Consider the following 16341-nt stretch of genomic DNA (forward strand, 5'->3'; position numbering starts at 1 on the left):
CTGAGCGCAATTTGAATAAATAACAATCATTTATCAATATTTCACTGTTTTTATTCTTCGACTTCGTCAAAACAATATTTAATTCACATAAATGTAGTAGGATAATTAACTTCAAATATCAAAAAAATAAGGAACAAAGTACTTCAAGTAGTTAAGAGAAAATAAGTAGTAAATGAGTAACTCTGGGTAAATAATTCTTATAAAAATATCATTTAAATGTTGAATCACTTGGAGTGGGATTATTTTTTGTATGATCGCTCAATTCACTCGAGGATCACATTAGCATCACTGGAGGTTTGAGTGCTGGTGCCACTGTCGTTCGCCTCCTTGGCCTCGGACACCTGGAAGTTCTCCTCACTCTTCTGCTCTTCACACTGGCTGATGGACAACTCGGCAATCTCCTCAGTGATCACTTGAGCGTCACCACGAGCAATGGACATGGTGACAATCTCCTCAGTCAATTGCTGCATCTCACGCCGATCCATGCCATTCTCCACGAGCTCCTCCACAATCAACCTCGACTCCGATGTCATGTCTTGCGCCTCAGACTCATTCTCCGTCACATTCACCCCTGGCGCCACACCCAGAAACATCTCTTCGTCATTGATCAGGAGCCTGACAATAGCTGGCGAGGAAGACTTGTCCAGGAACTCCACTTGGAAGATCTGTTCGCCACCCTTAGCGAATTCCACAAATTTCTCGCGCTGCTCTTCACTCCAATCCCCAGAGAATTCCTTCACAAGCGAGCATCTGAGCGCCAGCGGTTCGATATCCTTCATCTCCTGTGACAATTCCCAGATATCACTGGTCACAGTCGTGTTTCCGTAGTCAATGAAGAACACCTTGTATTTGTCATCCTCCTCAGGCGCCTCAATCCGGGCACGATAGACACATTTGTCCGTGGAAAAAGTGGCAGCACAGATGTTATTCACCTCACGCGAAGCCACTGGAACACACTGAGGTTCCTCCAGATGATTCAGCACTCGATCCAGAGTGGCAGACTCTGCTGTGAGATGCAAATAGAAATCTCCGGGAGAATTGATGTGACTCACAGTGGCATTGACGAAGGGAATCGCCTCTTTATCCTCCTCAATCAGCATCTCCTCGATGTTCTTCTTGTCCAGAAACAGTCGCACACTTGTTGTCTCACCCGGAGCAACGGGAACAATCTCAAAGAGTGTCTCACCATCCTTGGCAATGTCCACAAACTTCTTCTGCGCCTCCTTCGACCACTGTCCACTCTTGGGTGCTGCCAAGGAGCACTTCCTGGACAAAATGGGCAACTCTGCAATGTGCTGTGGCAGATTCTTCACACAACTCGTGATGGCAGTGTTGCCAAAGTCCACAAAAATCACCTCCAATTCACCAGCTGTTGAGTGAAGCAATTTGGCGCGATACCAGCAATTATCTCCTGGATACAGAGCAGCATACATTCGTCCCTCCTCCAGACTCGTCGTCAGCGTTTCACCCTTTTTGCCCACCTCATCGAGAGACTCCGAAATAAACTCCAAATCCGCCGTGTCTTGCATGAGTTGCATGTAAAAGTCCGTCAAAGTGTTGAAGTGACACACAAATCCCTCCGAATTTGCCTCAATAATACTCATTGGCTCTGCGAGATTCTTCCTCAGCAGCATCTCTTCAGCACTCGAGCCACCCTTGGAGAACAGATGCACGTAAGCAAGTCCAATCTCTTCAGATATCTTTGCATACTTCACCGGATGATCCATGAAGAGATTCTGCATGACATCAATTGCCACCTGACTCCAGTCATCCTGGTGTTCCTTGGGAATCAGAGGGAGAGCACAATGCACAGCGTACGGCTTAATTGTGGCGAAAGCATCGGAAATCTCCTTTAGTGAAGATTTATCAGTGATTACATCCATATTCCCATAATCAATGTACTGAACAGTCGTCATGTCATCCGTGGAATCGAGAATCTTTGCTCTGTACCACAAGTCATCCATTGAGTACTTGCCCAGACACAATTTTCCCACTTCCGTGTCCTCCAGCGGTGGCAGAGACTCACCGACAATCTGCATGGACTCCTGCAGCTTCTCAATCTCCTCCACATCAGCTGCGTTCTGCAAGAAGAAGCTTTTGGGATTGACAATGTGCGTGACAAATGCCGAAATGCTGTCCTTTGACGTGTCAAGCATCTGAATATCACTCCTCTTGTCCATCTCACGACAAAACTCATCCGTGTCCATCATCTTGGCCATTCCCTTCTTCTCCAACTCCTGCGCCACACTGCATCCATTGACCTGCAAGTCAGCTATACACTCGCCTCTGTACTTCCTCAGAATCGTAATTGTCGGCATCACATTGACAATCATTCTGCCCAACTCATTGTCAGCCACCTCTGGCGAACTGCCCTCCATCGGGACGAGAGGCAGGAAGATTCTGGTCGCATAACCGCTGTCTTGTGAGAAATAGCCCGTGAGATTCCTCAAATTGTTCATCTTCACCACTTCCGTGTTGCCATAATCAATGTACTTCACCGTCACATCATCACCACTGATCTTCAACACTTCGCCACGATACCAATTGGAATCGCCGGACTTCACGGCGTACATCTTCTTGGGCGCCACATCGAAGGAATAGTGGGAACTGGAGACGTCAGACTCATAGTGGCTGTACATCTCGTTGATGAGTTGCGTCAGGAGATTGGCAAATTGACTCTTCTGCACGTGAATCACATTCAAGGACTCCACAAAAGCCACCATCACTGTGAAGGTGTTCTCAAAGACAGCCGTTGGACAGATGAGTGGCGGCTCCTCGAGGAATGATCGCGAGAGGATCTTCAGTTGGAGACTGTGACAAGGAAAAGAAATTATTAGCAAAGCCATATTGAAAAGCAGTACAGAAAAAACACTCACATATCATTCGTTCCAACGTCCATCACGTGAATCTTGCAGAATGAGCCATCGAGTCTCTTCAGCTGCTCCAGAGCATTGTCCACGAGGACTTTTGCGTAGTTCATGTCGTAATATGTGGCCGAAAGGACAGTGTTGGAGTGCTCAAAGGACACCTGAAACTTCTCCAGACTCTCCACATTCATGATCTTCACGCGAATTGTCTGGCCAATGAGCAGCTTGGCATTCACCTTCACATTATCAAATAGCATTGTCGTCTCCTCCTCATCTTTGGGCATTTTCACCAGTCCATCCGCCACCAGAGCGTTCAGCAAGTCTCCTCGCTTCGCATTCACACTCACCAGATGAACGCCATTTACCAGTTCGTTGAATTTACACGTGATCTTCATTGTGTCATTCACATAATTGCTTATCTGTGGTGAAATATCCTGTTGCTCAAAGTTCAGCGGCACATTATTGGCCAGAGAGCATCTAATGGCCATGCTGGGCAACTTCATGAAGCGCTCCATAATTGGCCACATGAGATCCGGCGTCACAACGCCACGATTTCCCCGATCGACAAATAGCACCTTGTATTTGTTCAACTTCCTGTTGTAATCATACACTTTGGCACGATAAAGCACCTCATCTCGACTATGTCGCGCAATCACGCACCACCCATTCTCATAGCGAGTGCTGCCGATGGGCCTCTTGCCCACATACTCCTCCTGAATCTCCCTCATCATAGCCTCATATTCATCACGCTGCGCCGTGAGCTGGACGTAAAACTCCTCCGGATCCATCCAATACGTGAAGACCACATCGAAATCCACATCAAAAGTCACTTCGTTCGCTTTGTAATCAGCACTCGAGAGCGAAATACTATCCACAGTCTTTGATTCATGAGCTGAGCTCACATTCCAGTCTTTTTCTGTCGATCTGCAGAGGAGAGAGAGAGCAAAAGAACACAATTGTTGATTAGAGAGAAAACATCACATTTCAGGCCAAAAGATCTTACTCAGCGTGATTATTCGCTTGATACGCTCTCGGTGAGGACTCTTTGGCGCCTTTCACATTCTTCCGAACGCCGCCACGGTCAATGTTGCGCTCAATCCCGCGATCATTGTTGCGATCACTTCCACGATCGTAAGCCTTTCCGTCTCTTGGTGCATTGTCGCGTCGCTCGAAACTGCCATTTAGCAATAAAAAATATCAATTTCTCTGCACAATAATCAATAATGTAAAAATCATAACCGCCAAATGGAAATATAAAAAACATTAAGCATTCGATGAACAGAAACCATGAAATGAGAAAAATAATGTACAGTAAAAGATGCTTTTCCATGCACCAACAAACATCCCGATCTTTGTTCCCAAGTGCAAAAATAATATATATATATTATGATAAGTTTGAGCAATTTGTGCAATTGATGGTAAAATTAATTAAATTATACTGCAATTTATCACACCTCATTGTGATTCTCAACCACGATAACGGAACAACAATAAAGTGCACACATTTTGCACATGATGAAGAAGATGAAGAAATATTGAGTGCTTCTTCTTCAATCGAGCATCTTTTTTCACGATCTTCACAATCATTGAACGGAATAAAGAAATGCAGATGAATTTCATTGGGCAAAATGCGGTAAATTGTGATAATTGAAAGGCATATAAAGAGTCTATCAATTTCCTTCAACACACATCAAAAACACACCCACAAAGAGTCGCTCATGAGCAATGATTTGCCGATTTAAAAGCTGCTGAGCTAAAGGAAAAATTCTTGTGATCATGGGTGGATTTTTTAATTGTTTTGCCACGCGATAAAAATAGATTTTTCTTGTCTCAATTGCTTCTTGCCAGTTATAAATCATCAAACACCACTTCTTGCCGTGAATATTTGACCGTGCTCTGTATAAAAGATGTTTATTTGAAATTTGTGCGAAAGAGAAGCAAAATCATTTGCAATTCTATCCACACACGAAGGTGGAAATAATTCCAATTGAATTATTATCAAAGAAATTTGCAAGAGAAAATGCCACGCATTGAGATTCCTTCTGAGGTGTGTTTGTGGACAAATCATCAATCCATAGAGAGACATATAAAAGTGTTGTGCAACGTATAATTTTAAGCGTAATTGTGAATCTAACGTCTATTTTGGTAATTTCTTTCTGTTTTTTTTACCCTTTCGTCTTGCTGTTTTTCGCAAAACGCTGATTGGTTTTGCTGGTGGAAAAGGCAGGATTATGCCTATATGTATAGAAATTAATTGCACATCATTATAAGTAAAAGGATTTCTCTGGGTGAATGAAGAGCAAAAAAAACCGTCATGATTCTAGAAATGTAAGGAAGAAAAACTCACCCTTTGGTATTGTCAGCAAATGCCGGAAGTCCAGCATTCACACGTCTTGGCTTCTCCATCAAATTGACGCTGTTGTTATTATTATTCCTCTTGTCACCTTGATTCCTGAAGCCTTGACGCATCTTGCCATTCTCCCCATCGAATGATGATCGCTCTGACGGAGAGTTGCCATTATTCCACGAGTTCTTCTCAATCCTCTCGCTCCTCTCCTCAACTGGTCTCGTCGGATATGTGTCCACATCACTGGATGTTGTAAAGTTTCCCTGCTCTGTCGTCATCTCGCCGACAATCTCATTCCTCTTGAACGCCTCTCGCTTGCGCACATTCGGCGCCTTCTTCTCGAACATATTGACAAAGTCCTTGTACGGCATTTGCGATCGGCAGAGACTCTTGGAGATGTTCACCGGTGGCATTTGTGTCTCATCGAATAGATTCACAAGCAGCGTCTCCTCAGTCAAATAATCCACAATATGCATATTGAGGGTCTTCCGCTCTCCTTCGGCATCCTCAACGAGCATCTCGAAGGCATTGGCCGAGTTCTCGCTGATGTCGAAGATGCTCTCGAAGCCCTTGATACAACATTCATAGACCTGAGGCGGCATCTGTGTGAATTGATAGCCAATCTCTCGCAGCGCTGATGACGGCACATCAATGATCTTCCCATAGTCCACCAGTCTCACGGACACCTTCCTCTCCGCCCTCTTCACATCCACCACACGCCCACGATACCAATCCACATCGTTGTCCACAGAGACCGAACACAGCGCTCCCGGTTTCACTTCCGACATCGGTTTTCCCTGCTTCTGACAGTAAATCGAGAGCTTGTCCATCAGCACATCATGGTCAGATGTGTTGCTCACCAGCTGCACATAGAACTTCTTCGGTGAATCAACATAGCGCACAATCACTGGCCCATGAAAGTCCGGAGACAGTCTCACGGTGGGCTGATACTGAAGTCCAAACATCTGAATGCGCTTCAGCTCATCCATCACGCTCGTTCGATTGATGAACAGCTCACAGCAGAGCACAAAAGACGATCCCTGACTCAGCAACACCTTCATGCTCAGATCCTTCTTGTATATCAACTGTTGGAAGAAGTCCTTCAGTGCGTGTCTGTCGCCCAACTCTTCACAATTGGCCAGTGTGCTCTTGACCGCGAACATCTTGTAGCGCAGGAAGTGGGCGGGCATCTCAAACATATTGCCACACGCAACATTCTCCGTGTTGCCAAAATCCACGAAGTAGACAATGCAAGAGGCTGGCATGATGTTTGTAATCACGCCACGATACAATCGTCCACTCTTTTCATGGCGCACAATGCACGACATGCCCAACTTCGGCTGACTCAGTTGCTGCAGTGGCGTGTGCGACAGATCATTCATCAGCTTTCTCAGCTCAGACTCCTTCGTCTTCAGCTGCAGCGAGAACAGTCGATAGCCATCTTCCACGTGAGAACACGTGACTTCGTGGAAGGAATTCACGGGCAGAATCAACTGTCTGAGGCTCTTCTCTGATCCACCAGCAGACTCTTCAGTCGCCTTTCCCTTCTGCGGTGCCATCTTCTGCTGAAGCGTCGATTGAGTGTTCTGCGATAGGAAGGGATTTGTCGATGACTGCAATTCTAGATTCTTCTTCACCACGCCAGACGATTGAAGATATCGCATATTAACGAGATTCTCAATCTTCTCCGGAATCGTCTTCTGTGGCGTTTGCGGTGGTGATGTGATCAATCTGCCCGCCAACAGTGACTCTTTCTGATTCTTCACCGAAATAAACGTGCCAATCTGACACTTCTCGATCAAATACTGACTGTAATCGAAGTTTCTATACAGAACACCGATTATAGGAATGCGATCGACCTGAAAAAGAGAGCAGAAAAATGTACACATACATCACAAGAAAAAGCCAACACAGCTGTAAATCACATTGAATTTCCGCTGAAGTGAGGCAATAAAATACTCAAGAGTTCACACAAATCACACCAATAAATCATCCAATTCAATATTTTGCCTTTTCACTACAATTTAGCAAATTGTCCAGGAATAAAAGAATCTTTATCAAACACAATTAAGCCTCTTTGTAAATATATAAAAACTACTAATCGACGTGCCCAAAATCCACGAACACCACAAACTGAGTAAATATTGATAGATAGAAAAACTCTACACAGACTTGCCGAAGAAACCCCTCCCAAACGCCCAAAGAACCGTAAAAGATATGTTTTCATTTTTTTATGATCCGGCAAGAAACAGCAATTGAGAATGTTTCTTGCATTTTCAAGACCCAAGCAAAGAGTGTGTGAGAGAGATAAAAATTAGGTGAATTCTTGTAACAAACCCAGCAAATTCAGCATCATCAGTGTATCTGCGTGGGAGGCAAAAAAGGAGGTCTGATAAATAATGGAAAATACCCAGAAATGCTCAGATTAATTAACTCAATTCTAATATCGCCCTTCGTCCAAAGGTCATGACATCTTATGCAGTGATAATCTCTCTCTCTCTCTCTCCGCATTCCGATCGCACTTTAACTAGTCCGGCAAGTTAATTATTTCATTATTATTATTGTTATAGATAAAGCCGCAGTGTGAAGGCATTTTCTATCTCTGTATATTTGCTCTGTGTGTCTTTTCGCTCTTGTGCAGTGAAATGCCATACAGTAGCGTCTCGTATTTTTAGCCCTCGACACAATGTTATCGCGCGGCATGTGTTATCACACACCGTGCGCTCGTGTGGCCAACAAAAGCTGAGCAGAGATGCTGACTCATTTACCTTGTCTTCCAAGTGGTATGAATGTGTATCGTTGCGGATCTCTTCCTTGATGTCCTCTAGCTGCTTCTGACTCCACGGGCCACAGATGCGCGCCAATATGTACTCGTGGGCCTGCGGGGCGGTGCCGAGGAGATACGCGGTCTCCTCTGACTTGGTGTGCAGCGAAAGTAGCTGTAAAGAGAGGCCCCCACGCATTAGTGCATGTGATTTCAAAGTGTTACTCCTCGTCTTCTCAATTCAATTAATCACTGCTGGGCATTCCTGTGTGTGCAATTACTAGGTCACACAGCTCTACACTTCGTCAGTCGCTCATTCGCCAGAGTGATGAGCATTTTAGACAAATACTCCATTGATTTTCACACCAATATTGGCAAAAAGTGTGGCGAGCAAATTTACTATTGCTCTTTTGTACAAATGGCATTGATTTCTTGCAAAATAAATTTTTAAGGCACATCGAGATAAGATGACCGAATTTTTCTGTTCACCACAAAAGCGAGGGTAGATAATGATAACAACAAAAAAATGATGCCTAGAGAGAAAATCAGGGGCTCTTTTGCCACTCACTTCGCTAATGTGCACCGTTGCCGTGTTTCCATAGTCAATGAACAGCACGGACACCAGATCCCGCTCCGCCACCTTCACAATCTTGGCCCGATAGTGCGCCCCATCCGTGTACACCGTGAGACACCGCACGCCCACCTGCACATCACTGGGGCGAAAGGGTGTCTGTCGAGTCTGCGAGCGAGCCACAATGGTTTTGATCGCCGTCTCGATCTTAATCGCCTCCTCCGTGTCCATCTGCCCGTAGATCTTGAGGAAGTTGCCCCCCCTGCATGTCTCCACGTGTGTTATGAAGAGCGACATCCTGCAATTCAGCGCCTAGCGCCCCCAAAATGCACCGCGAGAAGAATCTCTCAATGCAATGGACGCTGTAACATCCCCTGAACTTTCGCACCTTTTTCCACTCCTCACGCTCCTGCTCTCACCACTTTCTCAATCGTTTTACCTTCTGCAGGTCTTATGCCACACGTAGCGCCCCAATTCACTGCCTCAGTCTACTTCTACACCAGGGAAAATCCTTTGTAATGCGGACACGAAAAAACCACACGCGGACGCTTTTCTGCAATGATTCGAAGTGAACTGAGCAACAATTTCACAGCATCACTTTGGATAAAGCGGTCTTGGATAATGGCCGTGACGTGGAAAAGTGTAAACACACATGCGATGAGATCATGAACCTTTTTCTTCATGGATTTGGTGAGTTTTCCGCACTAATTCACCGCTCGATTTGTGAAAATAACAGCCGCTCATCTTGCAGGACTTTTACTTATTATCATTAGTTGTGCAGCATTCCAGGATGACGTGATAATACCCGAAGACTGGGTCGAGCCTCATGCTTGGGCGTCCGTGCAGAAGGTGTCCGGAACACGTAATAAAGATGCCACCAAGGATGCCACGGACAAACCTGAGCCGCGCGAAAGCTGTCCTGTGGATGAGTCGCTCGTATTCTACAGAAGACTGGTGAATTTCCTCTTTGACACATCGAAATTGCGCAAAAGTCCGGATGGGGATCAAATGTTCCGTTCCCTTCACCTGCTCGTCACACCGAAGATTTTGGAGAAGCTGAAAGAGGCTCGGACGGCCAGAGATCTCGACAGTGTGGTGTTTGAGGTGATTGAACTGTCGCGGGATGGAAAGCTGCAGCAGGCGAAGGAGATTGTGATGTCCTACGTGGAAATTTTTACCTTCTACCTCAACGAAATCTACAATTCAGACACTGTAAGTCTTCCGGGCGTTCGTCTGGCCAGTTTCATTTATTTCTCTCGCATTTCAGCTTCTCTTCATCACTCTCGCCATGACAACTCTCAGTTTTGTGTGGTTCGTGAGTCGTCGGATGCAGAGAAACATTGTCCTAGTCTTTATCCTCACCATTGTGGCCATCAGCTACTTGCTGATGTATATGGACTGCAACAGGAGACTGGAGATCAAGAAGCTGCTGCAGCTGAATCGTGAGAATGAGGGGAATCCTTGTGAGGTGACGTCGTCCTGGTCTTTATGGTCTTCACGGTCTTCATACTCTGAGGATGAATGCATGAAGCACCTTCTGAAGAAGTTCGGTCCTCAGCGGAGCATTTGTGGCCCCACGGAGGTTCTGCTGGAGTTCTTCAGTCACATTACAATGGAGCAGTTCAGCACATTCGTCTACAAAGCTGCAACATCATTCAAAGAGATCTCCGCAAATTACTCGATTACGGAGAATATTCTCCTGCTGCCCTTAATTCTATTCTTCACCACCTTTATGTTGATCACCATTTTCAAGTACGTCTTCAAATATGTGGTGCCAACGGTTGTGACGAATCTCAATGATCACGGAGTGGATCAGACGCAGAAATCACAGAATGTGCCTCAGATTGACTCAGGTTCTGATCGTTTGGTCCTTTCCGGACAGAGTGTTGAGAAACTTTTGAATCTTCTGCGACAGAATTCAACTGTGAGTCTCACAGAAGCGGCAGGAGCTCTTGAGACAGCTGACGGGGATCGTGTTCAAATACTGCCCAACACAGAAAGTCAAGTGCAAAGCGCTATTCTTGAAAAAGATGATAAAGAATCGGAAAAACTCGAAAAACCTGAGAAAGAGAGTGAAAATAACAAAAATCCAGAAGAAATCACAAGTAAAAACACTAAAAGCGAGGCTAACCCATGACTATTCCACCTGACGAGCAAAATTTATATAACGAGAAGCATCATGGCATGTAATTTGTAATTTATTAGAGCGCTTTTCCACAAATTTTCACTAATAAAAGTCACTAATAAGAAGCAATCAATGTACGTTACTTGGATAATTTTGAATATGAGTTGCGGTGTCACGGCGCGGAGCCACCAAGTGGTGGAGATCTGAAGCTCTCAGTTGACTAATGTCAGTGGGAAATAAACGCAATTAGAGAAATGTAAAAATAATGCATTTTCTCTGAATATTTCCAATAATTTCTAGTGAAATAGTGTTTTGATACATTCTCAGAGGATGGAAAAGTTGCTGTGGTGTACTATTATTGCCCTAGGATACCTGAGTAAGTGGAAAAACACAGGGTTTGACTCACCAGTCTGCCACACCCTCCTGACATTGTGCCTCTAAAAAGCCCCCCAGTTTTCCACTGAAATTCACCTGCGCGCCCCATCTCACGCCGTCTTTGCTTGCAGGTGTCAATGTTGAATGCAACTGCACCATCCCACTCATCCTGCGAGGCTCGTGGTTCTCGTGGGAGGTGGGAAAGCCCACGCTGACCGTGCTGGACGCCACGAAGATGTCAAAGCGGGGCGAATGTGTGAATATGCTGAAGGATGAGGACAACAATTACATGCTGATCTTCAAGGATCGCGAAGGGTGCTTCCACTGCGTGAAGGCGCTGCCGCGCACGCTGAATGTGTTCGAGAAGGTGGAGACGCCGTGCGTGAATCTGAAGCCGGATGAGGAGCCCACAGTGGAGCGCGTGTGTCAGGGCATAAATGCCGAGCAGCAGCTGATAACGCTCTTCAATGAGAACTACATCCCCATAAATTGTCGTTCGTCGCTCGAAGGTGTGTGGCAATTTGCCTACCAGAATCGTTTCCGCTTCACCGGCGAATGCGATCATCAGGATGCGCAGATTCGCTCCTGCCAGACGGCAGGCACGCAGTTCCTCATCACCAACCAGAAGTTCAACATCACGTACAAGCAGTGCAAGGGCATGGCGGGCACGTTCAACGGCGTGGTGGAGTACAGTTGCCTGGGCGATTGGTTTGTGGGCAAAAATCACTACTTTGCCGTGGCCAACACGAAGGAGAGTCGAAAGGATGAGAAGTATCGCTGCTTCCTGAAGAATCGTGATGACGATCTGTACATTGGCGTGTCCATCACGGCAGAGTGCAACACGCTGAAGACAGTGGAGAAGTCGCCGGAGAGAATGCGCGTGACGCCCGTGAAGGCCGAAGTTGTGCTGCCCGGTTGTCGTTTGCCGCAGAACTTCAGCGGCGACTGGATCAACACGGCCAACATCGATGCCGATGTCTTCGTCAACGAGACGCACATCATCGAGACTTACTATCCGGACAAGGCGAGATATCGCAGGACGATTTATGTGTGTCGCGAGCAGAGAGACACGCGCGTGATGATGGCGAGATTGACGGTGGATGGTTGCCAGAAGGATTACGTCTGCTTCGACTTTGTGCCGCGCCATCACAACATCATCCGCTACAGAAGAGGCGTGGCTGTGATCATAGACGACTTCAGCACAGTCTGCTCCTGGGTGCAATTCAAGAACAAGGTTCAGTGGCGATATGATCTCTTCTTGGGTGAGTTCATTGCTTCTTTTTGACTGCTTTGGCAAATTTATCAATTGCTTAGCATGCTTTTTTGCCTTTGCAATTGGGTCACTGTTGGTCATGTTTCTGGGATTTTCTCCACAGCCAAGAATCCTGTTCCCGTGCGCTGTCCAGTGGCGGGCAAATTCAATTTCACACAGCGCGGAGAGCATCCATTCGTGACGAGAATCCTGGGCGGTGTGACGCTGAGTCCGCGTCCGGACATTCACTGCAAGCAGAACATCTCGGACTTGTCCGTGTGCGATACGGATCAGAAGGAGATGGCCATCGATGAGAACTATTGTCTCTCAGTGGACCACTTGGGGCGTCCTGTGGACATCTACTCCGATCCCGATTACAAGATGAAGTGCATTGGCTTCTGGAAGGAGAATCTCAAATCCTACCTCATCACGTACGACGATCTGGATCCGCTGTCCAAGTACCGATGCTGGGTGTATCAGCGGGCGGATCTCAATCGCGTGCTCATGTCGCAGGCCGTGGGCGCATTCTGTGACATCCGGCAGGATGTGACGTCGTGGAACTACACCGAGGGCGCCGTGGTGTCCGTGGACGCCACGGAGTATGAGCGAGAGCGCGATCAGTGCCCAATGCACTTCGACGATGGCGAAGATCCGTGGATGAATTCCGAGAACTATGTGAAGATCTTTGACTGGGACTTCTACAAGAGCACCTCATCAGCACTGCACGTGTCCTCTTTCCTCCTCGTGGCGCTCGCTGCCTTTCTAGCGCACTAATCCGTCCAACTCTACCCCCAAACTATACTCTCTTTTTTTAGGATGTAAGACAAGCAATTGAGAATCTCATCGATCCGTCCATATCACATTCCGGCCATTTTATCCAGCTTCTAGATGTGAATTTTTGTACTGTAACATTCGGTAGAATAATTGAAAAGTGTTTTGTAGAATGTACAAAATCATGATGATTTAAGAATAAAGTCGAGATAGAAGGTAAAAATGATGGTTTTTAGAAGAAGTTTTGGATTCGGTTGGCAACCGTTGTGGCGATCATGAGAAGATCCTCGCGGCGTGAGGAAGGGCCACTGATGCCTTGAGTTGAAGCCCAATTCCTCAGTTCCTCACAACTTTGAAATCCGAGTGAGACTGGAGAAAAAGGGGCAAAAAGGGCAGAAATGCATGCTTTCACCAGCATTGGAAGGTTTCTGTTGTGGAGCGGGAAACAATTGCGGTGCTTCATGAGAATCCGCATGCGCTACCCGGCTGAAGAGCCCTCAAGTCTTGATATCCCTCATCACGTGCTAACATCAAATAATCTATCATTACACTTTCCGGCTGCGAAAGAATGCAGTGATCAGCATTTTCCCACATTGTACCATCTCTTGGGGGTGGAAATGCAATTTATTTTCAGTGGAAATTAAGGAAAGAGCGCACGCGACGGACAATAGTGGGACTGCAGTGCGAAGCTCGTCAGTCGGGTTCCGACGTCACACACAGCGAAGTGTCAAAATGTCTGGCGTGATCTGTACTTTCGATTTTCGTGCTGCATTGGGGCAAAATTGGGAGTGATTGGAGTGTGTGTGAGGACGGTTTTCGGGGGCCCCACTGTCTGTGAATGTGTGCGTAGCCGTGCGATGCGGCTGACGACGGCGAGACCCCCACCAGCGCCTGAGGACGGTACGCACAGTGGTGTCTGGAGGAGTTGGCTCTCGGGAAAAGTCTCTCTGGCCACTCAGTTGGAGTGCATCGCTCGTCCGGAAGAGTGTCTCTTGAGCCATCTCGCCAAGTTGCGCAGGCGACTTTCTCACAGATTCCCTCTTTGTTCTCACATCTCTCATCCAAAAGGTGCTCTGCCCGGAGAGGAGCTCCGCCACCTTGTTCATGGAAGCTAAACCACCCCGAGAGGTCACATGTGCTTCGCCCCGGATACCCTGCCACATCTGACAGTGTGACAATGTGCATTTAGCGGTTAGATCGCTGTGAGAGTTCACGCTTGTCGGAATCCCAGTCCCTCGGGAGCGTTATATAAGGTAGCGCGAGAGTAATATACAGTTGAACAATCTTTGAACTTTTCGTGTGACTCATCCGCCGTGTGTGCTCCGCAAGAGACACGTCGAGAATCAGGAGAAGACAGTCTCCGCTCATCATCACCACCTTCAGCTGGGCGCTTTTAGAGTCAGGTGAGTGATTTTTAACTAAGAAAATCCCTTTCCGGGAGTGAAGTTCGTCGTCTTCTGGTGCTTTTGTGACTTTCCAGACAAAGAGGGATGACGAAATTCGCAGAAATGACCGCAAATTCGCCAACATTTGCCACATAAAACAGTGACACTTAGATTATTTCGCGTTTGTAGGCAGAAAGAAGAAGATGGCAAAATAGTGCGCAAAGAAGCACACCTTTTGTGCCCTCCTCTTGATGGTTTTGTCTCTTAATTTATGGCACTCTGCACTGATGTCTTGTGTTAAAATTTCGTAATTTAATAAGTTTTTTTTCACTCTCCTCGCTCTCCTCCCAATATATTTCGCTGCTCATGAAACTTTCACCGTCTCTTTGAATATTATGCCTCTTGAAAAAGAGTTACGTGTTGAGCAAGTAAAATACAAAACTATTTTTCAATGCTGCAAAATTGGAACTCCAAAAAGACGGTCGATTGAGGAAATTTGATCGTCTTTCGCTCAAAATGCGTCAATTTTTTTTTTGGTTTTCGCAAAAGAAATGGGAGGAATTTTAATTGTGTGACTCGTCAAATTTCATGCTCAAATCTGTCTTCATAAACTGCGCGCGCGCGTTTTCTCTTAACACCTCTCAATATCACTGCATTTCCGCGCATAGAGCAGAAAGTTGTGATGATATTCAGTCACCGCATTCAACCTATTTTAATAACAACAATTACAATTATCAATAAAATTGATTAATAACTACAATTATAAAATATGTTTTATCAAAATTCCCACGATAAAGTGGAAAATACTGGAAACAATATTCTTGAGATCACGTTTTATTTAAATGATATATTTAAGAGAACATATAACACGGGTTTTAGAATAGAAATTAATTAATATTTAATCGGGATATAAAAAAAATGCATTTCTATTGACAAGAAACAACAATAGAATTGTTTTTAAGTTCCCAAAAAAATTATTTTGCTGTTGTTTTTACAGTTTTATGCATTCATGACAATTAAAACGCAAAATGCATCTCTTTATCGTGTAACGGCGCCCTTGTGTCCTAATCACGTGAAGCATTATTTTGAATGTCTGGCATGATTTATGTGGAGTAAAAATACTGTATTGCAGCGTGAATTTGAGCCATAATTCACACTTAATTGTTCCGAAGCAGTGTTCAATTTAGAGACAAGAGTTCTTGTAAGACAACCTGCTTCAATCATGTCCACTTTCTTCAACTTGAACTGCTGTCCCTCGATTTTCTTCGGTGATTTATGCATGCTCTGGAGTGAACTTGAATTTTTTCTGTCTCTCAACTATAAAAGCTCTCAAATTGCCAGTGGGAAAACGTTGTAAAACAACATATGCATAGAGGGAGAGAGAGAGAGAGACTTCAGTGGTTTCTGTTGCTGCTGAAAATCTGGTGGAAAAAAAAGAGTGGCCGAAAAGCAGAAAATAATTGCCAATGAAAGTGAAGTTTTTGCCATGTGTGTGATTATAAAATTTGTGTGGTCGATGAAAGAGGTGAGATAAATTGGGTGAAAAAGAGACGGAAGAGGCGCTTTTTTTGTGCTGTCGAGAGAGCATGAATTCCAAATGAGGCTGAAAGAAAGTGAAAATTGCAGATGGTTTGTTGGAGTTCACGGAGAAGATTGAAGAGAAAAAAGAGGGAGTGAAAAAAATCGCAGCGCAAGAAAAATTTATTAATATATTATTCTATTGCACAAAAAATTAAACTTTACAAGCCTCGCGGGTTTGTCTCTTTTATTTTGATGTTGCGGTGTGGTGAGGAAGAGAATGAAAATGAAAGTGATTTGGAAGAGAAGAGAGACTCTCAAACCGCACAATGGCCTTTTCTTTGTGCTCCGTTGGGATTTGCAATT

The 16341-nt window shown here is 45.4% G+C and overlaps 3 protein-coding genes across 4 annotated transcripts; 2 read left to right on the top strand and 1 right to left on the bottom strand.

Moving 5' to 3' along the window:
* Nucleotides 1-29: 29 nt before the first annotated feature.
* Nucleotides 30-9103, bottom strand: LOC132257236 (maternal protein tudor). 2 transcript variants are annotated; one of them, XM_059754072.1, is made up of 7 exons: nucleotides 8547-9103; nucleotides 7983-8153; nucleotides 5215-7073; nucleotides 5037-5102; nucleotides 3871-4041; nucleotides 2877-3791; nucleotides 30-2811 (listed from the first exon to the last, which is right to left on the bottom strand). In XM_059754072.1, the coding sequence occupies exons 1-7, from the start codon at nucleotides 8844-8846 to the stop codon at nucleotides 264-266; spliced, it is 6030 nt and encodes a 2009-aa protein (XP_059610055.1). In that variant the 5' UTR covers nucleotides 8847-9103; the 3' UTR covers nucleotides 30-263. The 2 variants fall into 2 exon arrangements, with proteins under 2 accessions (XP_059610055.1, XP_059610056.1); XM_059754073.1 differs by lacking the exon at nucleotides 5037-5102 and having other exon boundaries at nucleotides 8547-9102.
* A 45-nt stretch (nucleotides 9104-9148) lies between these two features.
* Nucleotides 9149-10803, top strand: LOC132257238 (uncharacterized). Its single transcript, XM_059754075.1, has 3 exons — nucleotides 9149-9239; nucleotides 9301-9761; nucleotides 9817-10803. The coding sequence occupies exons 1-3, from the start codon at nucleotides 9215-9217 to the stop codon at nucleotides 10684-10686; spliced, it is 1356 nt and encodes a 451-aa protein (XP_059610058.1). The 5' UTR covers nucleotides 9149-9214; the 3' UTR covers nucleotides 10687-10803.
* Nucleotides 10804-10885: 82 nt separating this feature from the next.
* Nucleotides 10886-13295, top strand: LOC132257237 (uncharacterized). The gene is made up of 3 exons (XM_059754074.1): nucleotides 10886-11050; nucleotides 11181-12311; nucleotides 12426-13295. The coding sequence occupies exons 1-3, from the start codon at nucleotides 11005-11007 to the stop codon at nucleotides 13073-13075; spliced, it is 1827 nt and encodes a 608-aa protein (XP_059610057.1). The 5' UTR covers nucleotides 10886-11004; the 3' UTR covers nucleotides 13076-13295.
* Nucleotides 13296-16341: the final 3046 nt, after the last annotated feature.

Source organism: Phlebotomus argentipes, unplaced genomic scaffold, assembly GCF_947086385.1.
Source record: "Phlebotomus argentipes unplaced genomic scaffold, Phlebotomus argentipes genome assembly contig_42, whole genome shotgun sequence".
Classification (NCBI taxonomy): domain Eukaryota; kingdom Metazoa; phylum Arthropoda; class Insecta; order Diptera; family Psychodidae; genus Phlebotomus; species Phlebotomus argentipes.